Genomic DNA, 8,409 nt, shown 5'->3' on the forward strand with positions numbered 1-8,409 from the left:
CTGAAGCGGTGCAGTCGCGGATCCTGAGCAAGGTGCAGTATTTGGGCCATATCTCAGTCCATAGGCATCCAATTAAGCCCATTCCAGTGGAGTTTTGAAGCTGACATCCAAGGCTACAATTGTCTTTTAGGCCACAAACCAAAAAGAGGTTGTTTTCATAGCCAAAAAAATGGAACAAAGTGACGAACAGAATTTTGAATTTTGAATTTAATTTCTTCTCTCTCTTAGCCCCTCTCACCTTTACGACTTGTTGTTTTCTTCCATTAATGGAGCCTTAGATTTCTATCTAATTCAAGGATTGAAAAAGGGCTGAGACACTCTTGAGGATCGGTTTCACAATTTATTCAACAACAAAATCGGTTTCATCTCTTCCTTCTTTCTCCTCTTGCTAATTATAATTTCGAATTGAAGTTCTTCGTTTGGATTGATAATTGTGCAGTTGTTTAATTACATATTATTTAGTTGATGTATGTAATTAATTCTTGAAGGAGTGTGAATTAGATTTTCAGATTTGAGATCTAAGATTAATGACATTGGTGAATTAAATTAACACAAATCGATTAGGTTCTAAAAGTTTCTGAACTTTGAGCGAATTGTGTGTTAATCGAATGCATGAGGGTTCTCGTGTGAATGCTTAATTTTAATTGAGGTTTCATTCGAATTTAATGTTAATCACTAATTTGTTGGTTGATGCATCTCCTTGGAATCCGGTGATAGCGTGGTCGTAGTTCTTCTAAATTCTTGGATTAGAGTTTTTAATTATTTTTAACTTTTGATTCTAATTAGTTATTCTATAAATCAAACCCACTCTAAAAATTTTATAATTGTATAACGTCATCATAGTTGAGAGACGACTCAGATTGCACTTCTTACTACATAATTTTTATACAATTCAGTTTTTATTAATTTGTCCGAGAGCAATACTCGCGATCAAACATCCTTATTTATTAAATAAAGTAATGAAAAATATTTTCAAAATTTAGAGAGAAAAATTAAATTAAGTTCATTTACTCACAAAATACAAAGAGTGGAAATATAAAACCTTTATTTAATTTACTTATACTTATAAAATTTAAATGACAAGGTAATGGGAATTAAACAATTTAAAAGTAAACATGAAATAACATTAATATATATTATTTTCATACGTTTACAAGAAGAGATTGACCTTTGCAAAATATAAGATCAAAATACACTAGGATTCATTTACAACATTTACAAGATATTGAATATAACAAGTCCTTATGAGCAGTCTATCAATCAAAAGACTGAAGACGATATTAGTCATTCCTATTTCATCTATCTATTTCTGTAAGGTCTTCAAGATCGAGATCATCGTCTGATCCGAGGTAGAGATCTCCAGAATCTGTAGTAACTTCCACACTCAAAATCTGCTCAAATGCAATTGAAACGTCAAATTTCCTTCAAACCATCACCAACAATTAAGTTCAAAGTATGGGCACAACATTTCATATACATGTACTCTCTATTTAATAAAGTTCTATCATTCAAATCACTCATGCTCCTAATTAAATATGAAATAGCCAAGTTGTTAGCACTTGCATTATCAAAGTTACACAATAAATCTTTGAAATTCTCCAATCTTTCAAGCATTTCTCTAGGTGTTTACCTATGGTGTCACCTTTGTGGTCAATAATCAACCCAAAGCTTAATATCTTTTTGTTCAATTCCCATCCAGCATCAATATAATGAGTAGTCACACAAATATAATTCATGTTTTGAATTAAAGTCCAACAATTAGTGGTAAGTGAAACCATTTGATCATTCTTAGACAATATAACTTTGAACTTCTCTTTTTCCGATTCAAACAGTAGCATGCAATCTCTAGCAATAGTTTGTCGAGAAAGAATTTTGAATCTCGGTTGAATCTTAAGCATAAATTCTCTAAATCCTAGACCTCAACAACCTTAAAAGGTTGCTCATGCATAATTATCATCCTAGCAAGTGCTATCCGGGTTCGCTCTTAATTAAAATCAACAAGTTTAAAATTAACAGTAGAGGCATTCTCACCCTTCTTTCCAAGTGCAAGTGTTTTTTTTTTCCTCTTATCCACTATTCTATTTGGGTTTTTTTAACAAGACAAAACATGCTTATTCAAGTTTGTAGTTCTATGGCTAGAACTATTAGATGCATATGACCTTTGACAATAGTTACAAATGGCGCTATCATTTTGTATAGTGAAATGTGCCCATGCATTGGATGGCGGTCTCCTAGGTTTTCTTTTCAATACCTTGGATCCTTGTGTTTGTGTAGGATCCTCTTGTTGTGTAGAAGTCCATTGTCCTTGTGTAGGAGTCTCTAGTCCTTGTGATGGAGCTTCTTGCAATGGAGTCTCTAGACCTTGAGATCCACCTTGCTGTAGTTCCATGCCACTAGAATTAGTTGGGACACTCTTAGCAACTTCACTGTTATTTGCCATTTATGGGCTGCAGAATCATAAACATAATTCATAAGTACATAATATGTGCCCCTAATTGTGAAATAAAGTGAAATCTAGTGATGTTCAATCAAAGATAGTTTTTTTTGAGGTAATTCATGCATCTAACAATGCACTGCACTTAGACTGAAGCTCGTATTAATCCTCAAAGTTAGAACATACCATTGATGCATTTCCCTTTGATGATTGTTTTGTATTTAAAATCAACATTCCTATCATTCATAAAAAACAATCAAAAGACATAAATATTTTTTTAACAGAATACAAAAAATTAAACATAACTAAACAAACAAGGTAGATAATTTACACATGAAAATCAAAGTTAATCAATGACCTAAGGGATGAGAGGACTAAATCTCTTACACTTATTATAAACTATTTAGATTTTAGTGTTTTTTGTCTTTTTTTTTTTTTTGGAATAAACAGATTTCAAAGTAGATTATGCATACAAACAAAACTAGAAATGCACAACCATTATGTTTGAATGCATCTTCAACCCACAAAATAAAAAAAGCAAAGAGAAAATTGCACACACACTCACCTCGATTTAGATCTGAGATCCAGAAGTGAGAGAAATGCAAGTTGAGCTATAGCAGAATAACAACAGAAAATAAGGTTGAAGACGAAGCGTGGAGGTTCTATTTTTGTGTTCTGAAATGTGAAATAAAACCCTAACTTGTGGCACTGAGTGAAAAGTCGCAATGCACTTCACTGCATGTGAAGGTGTGTGTTTTTTTTAAGTCAACGGGTTACTGAGATATGTCATTGGGTCTACGGGTTGGCACAATGTCAATCTATTATCCGAACCAAACCATGTTGGGTTTGATCAGTTTGAATTGAATTGGACCCGTTAAGTGTCAGTTTGGATATTTTTTGGTTTGTATCGATTTAGATTATCGAGTTTATTGGTTTATCCGATTCGATAAACATTCCTAGATGGGATGAGGGAGGGGTGTCCAACAGGGAAGGGGAAGGGAAAGTGACCTCCAATTGTGACCAAAATATTTCTATAATTTGCTAGTGATCTTTTCATCTAAACTGCAATAATTCATAGTAAAATCAATATCAAATCCCAGTCAAGTAAAGCTCAATGAAAATGAGCTATAAAAACACTACAAAATATAATCTTATCATTTTTTCATACCAACTTATAAGAAAAAATATCAATAAAAAAAACTTGCAACCATGCCTTTGAATTCAAAGACTATCCCTCCCACCGGGACTAGACAAGTCATTGTAATCATTTCCATCATCAATGCTAGAGTTATGGAAAATTCTTGTCGAGGCAATGGAATTTTGTAGACTTAACAATTGTACCTATCCTCTATGAACTTGGATATCAATAAAATTATTTAAGGCCTGCACTTTGCATTGATTGCATAGCTATAGAAAATGAAGTTTTCCCAACACAAACTTTTCATTCTAGTGAAATGTGTCCTGAAGTTTCGAGATTTTTTAATAGAGTGGATTTTGAAAGTCTCCAAACGAGCTCTTAATCCTTTCATCTTCTAATATCCTTAACATCACAAGGACCATATGAGTAAATTCAATGCACACAATAGAGGTATACATGATACTTGTCCATCTTTGATGATGTCATGTAGGTTCCAACAAATAATTTCTTTAATTTTTCTTATGAGACCACATACAAAATTACGAGTTAAGAAGGTCAAAGAAATATTTAATGTTATTTTGCAAAGAGATTTACCAAGATATGATATTTTATCAGGATTTTCACCAATTTTATTAGAAATCTAGTAAGAGTTTTTAACAGATTTTATTTGCAAATGTGGTTGGACATGTTGATCACAATTCTAGATAAAATTTTAACTCTGGCCAGTTGCATCTACATAATTGATTATATATACATGTACAATCACTACTATTAAAAAACTATGTAAATGAGAAACTAATAAATGTTAATATTTATTTAAAAAATCCTGAATATATTTTCAAAAGCACTATTGAAAAATCCTAATCAATTTACAAATTAAAACTATAAAAGAATCATTATCGAAATTCAAAATAAAATACGATAAAAATATTAATTGGATTCCTAAATAAAATCAATAAATTATTCGTAGGCCCAGTGAGTTTTCTTAACTCATGATTTGTAAGCAAATTTAAAAAATTCTTGAACTATCTGCTTGATACCTTTATTAACCTAAATATACCTTTATCAATTTGTAAGTACTCACCATCTCATCTCAGAGGCCAAGCAAAAACAATATCGATAAGAAAAAGAAAAAGAGAGAAAAAGAAAACATTATGTTATTTGAATTTAAAAATATCTAAAACACCAGATTTCAAAGATGTCTCAAAAAAGAATATAACACATAATATATAGTAATTTTTAATTAAAAAAATTAAAATATTATACAATAAAATTAATTGATACTACTAAATGTTACAATTTTTAATAAAAATTTGTTATATACATCTTCTAACCGTACAATGTTAAATGTATTAAAAAGTTAAATTTTTATTTCTCTACATCACAACCTTTGAGTGTTCAGCTTTGCTATTGTATTAGGGAATCACCCTTGAAACCTTTTGGCTCCATTTTAAAGTGTTTAGTTGAAAAACTATTCTTAGGTCTCCAAAAATGGATACATGGCATCTACCATCATACTATGGAAGCAAGACTTGGTTCGTTCATATTTGGGTGTGCTTAACCGTTGACTATTGAACAGTGGTGTGCCTGTCAATAGTATAAATCCAATGTGAAACATTATTCCGTCGTGGAGCTCATGTTCCTCGTTATTTCCCATAACTTGATTGCACACAGATTCATGCATATAAATTAAAAGGTGTGCTTCTTCTAAATCAATAATTTTCAGTGCTTGGCACGACTCATTCGCAATCATCTAAATCCAAATATCAATTAAAGAAATTGTTTCTAAAGTAATCTGCCCAATGTACATCTTAAAGTTGCACCTACTCATCGATTTGTTCCGACATCCTTAATTATTTGAGGAGCTTTATATATGATATTACTATGGCTTCTTTCCGCACTACATATCATTATTATACACTGTAAACTTTAAAACTTATCCTATTTAATAATTTTTTAATAGGATAAAATATTAACTAATTTAACTATTAATTTAAAAAGTTTTATAAATAAATTAACTCAACAAACTTTCATATGAGAATAAAATTAATAATAAATACCTCATCACATTATTGTATTTTAACAGATAATATATTTTTAAAATATAAAAAAGATTAAATTTTAAATTATATATTTATAAATTTTAAAATTATGTAAAATTTAATAGATGATACAATATAACTTAAGAGTTATATTTACTGATATCAAATTTTATAAAAAGTTATTAATTAGAATAAGTGTATAAATTTGACACTCAATGTTAATATATATATATATATATATATATATATATATATTTCATCTTAACAAATTTAAAACATATTTGATCTATTTATTTTATTTATAATTATTTTTTACAAATAAAATAATATTATAAACTATTTATTATATTAAAAAACCAAAATTATTCCTATATGATTTTTCTAAAGTTAAAATATATGATAAAAGATATTTAATCCTTTTACCACATACGACCGTGGACATACAATAAATAACCCCTTTAAATATTAGCCCGTAAAAAGACATTGGACAAATCATGATGATGAGTGTGACTACTTTGATCAAATCAACAGTTACAGAGGAGACAAGAAAAAGAGACGATCTTATCAACCCTGCAGCCTTTAGCCCCACTCATGCGGTGGGACTGGAGGGTGTTGTTGAAGAGCTCAATCCAAGCAATATATTTTAGGAACAGCCAATTACATATAAACACAAATTCGCATTCAACATGGAATCATTTTCACATTAGGCATCAAAGCTGTCAAAAACAAGAAAATGCAAGAATATAAGTGACACTAATATACTCTATATTGATCTTCTATAACATTTTATTGCTTGAGAGATTGTAAAAGTGGGGGCAGTTTATAAGAGGTGGTTAATTTAAGCTTATTCCTTATTTTACATGAAGAAAATGTCTTGGTCCAGAGAACTGAAGCCATCCCATGAGAGAATGGAATCCATACTATCCACCCATTGCTGTAAGGAACTTTCCTGAAGGTAAGAGGACTCATCCATAGAAAAGTGGCTTGTGTCATCCACAGAGACAGAAGAACTACATAAAGAATTAGTACTAGTGTTGGTTTCTTGGCTCTTCCAAGATCCCAAGTTCAACTGTGAGCATAACATTTCGAAATTGTTTAGAAGTTCTGTGGTATCATCACAAGTCCCCTTGTTTTCTTCTCTTTTCCCTTCTGTTTTTGTCATTCCAATGGTACCATCACTGTCCAAGGATGTAATCTTTACATTTTCTTCAGAACCTCCTGAAATATTTGGCTGTGGGTTGGTCTTATTTGTGTCCTCATCAGCATGTTCCTTTTGCCCAATTGGCTTGTGGGTAAGAGGGTCAAGACCAAGGAGTTTCAGCCTCTTCTTGATTCGTGTGTTCCAATGGTTCTTGATTTCATTGTCTGTCCTCCCAGGAAAATGGGAAGCAATCTTAGACCACCTGAAAATGTGCTTCATTGTGTTAACTCTTGGAAAACATACACTATGCATCATGATTTAGAAGTACCAATCCAAGCATCATGATGATATAACAGGTTCCTTCACACAAACACAATATTGTTCAAATATTATATTTTTGACCTGTTGACAATTCAGAAATGCAAGTTTTACCTGTTTCCAAGACATGAATGTAGTTGTATAATTTGATCCTCTTCCATTTCTGTGAAGCCACCTCTTTTAAGGTCTGGCCTCAGATAATTAATCCATCTCAGTCTGCAGCTCTTTCCACATCTTAGAAGACCTTCACCAGCATGCAAAATGCACAAAGTTAGAAACACACCCCTTTATTGCCAAGTAATAAACTATATAGCATGTGAACACAAGTTTTTAAGAAATCAATTACTACCTGCTAGTTTAGGAACCATTCTCCAACAATGAATGCCATTATTGAGGATGAAGTTCATGAGCTTGTGATCTTCTTCAATAGTCCAAGGACCTCTCTTCAAACCAACCTTATCACAACAAGGTTGTCTTCCCATTATGGAAGCTTTAATTAACCTTAGGAAATAAGATATATATATCCCTTGATAGAATTATATTAACAAAGTGTGAAACATTAAAAGCAGGACACTTAAAAAGGAGCTTAAGATTGAAGCAAAGATGCTGCCAGTTCATTCAGACATTAAAATAAAAGCAGAATGTCCTTAGAGGGGGGAGATAAATGATTGCTCGGAAAGCACTTTGAGTTGAAGGCTAGAAAAGCATGGAAGGGGTTGTCATTATAAAATGTTGGTCACTACTCATCACCACCCTTGTTGAGACAATAGAAAGAGTCCACTTAAATCATTAAAGCTTCTACAGAACCGAAACGTGAGAAAAAAAGGAAAAAGAAAAAAGAAGCAGCCGTTGACAAAGTTTATTATTTGGTACCCAAAATCTTCTCTTATTTGTACTAGTCAATGTAAGTTGTAGCCCCCCATAAAAAAATGAGTTTGATGGGATTCCATGGACCCCAAAAAGCTGGCCAGCTTTGTCGTTGCAGGCAACCCTCATATTATCCTTCAGCATATAGATGCTTTACCCCATTATACCCAAGGTCCTGAAATTCCACCTGTGGATTCACTTGAGAAATTAAATGAGAACTACTTCTGATGAATTAAGCAAGTTGGTGGTTAATACGACGCACCTTAGCTTATATTGTAAAGGTGTTGATCAAAATTTATATGCAACTTGGAAAAGGACATCAGTGTATATGTAAATTGTCAAAAGGTGTAAACAAGTGATATCATTAAAAAGTATTTCATAATCAGCTATGTTATCTTTATTGCCCTGTTACTTCTTTCTCTAAGAAATTTAAAAACTTGAAGTAATTCACAATGAATGTTATGATGTA

General features: G+C 31.7%; 1 protein-coding gene across 1 annotated transcript; it reads right to left on the reverse strand.

Moving 5' to 3' along the window:
* Positions 1 to 6,470: 6,470 nt before the first annotated feature.
* LOC113862324 (myb-related protein 315) lies at positions 6,471 to 7,555 on the reverse strand. The gene is made up of 3 exons (XM_027495414.1): positions 7,423 to 7,555; positions 7,188 to 7,317; positions 6,471 to 7,017 (listed from the first exon to the last, which is right to left on the reverse strand). The coding sequence occupies exons 1-3, from the start codon at positions 7,553 to 7,555 to the stop codon at positions 6,471 to 6,473; spliced, it is 810 nt and encodes a 269-aa protein (XP_027351215.1).
* Positions 7,556 to 8,409: the final 854 nt, after the last annotated feature.

The sequence above is a fragment of the Abrus precatorius genome, unplaced genomic scaffold (genome assembly GCF_003935025.1).
Source record: "Abrus precatorius isolate BTA unplaced genomic scaffold, Abrus_2018 Scaffold3, whole genome shotgun sequence".
Taxonomy (NCBI): Eukaryota; Viridiplantae; Streptophyta; class Magnoliopsida; order Fabales; family Fabaceae; genus Abrus; species Abrus precatorius.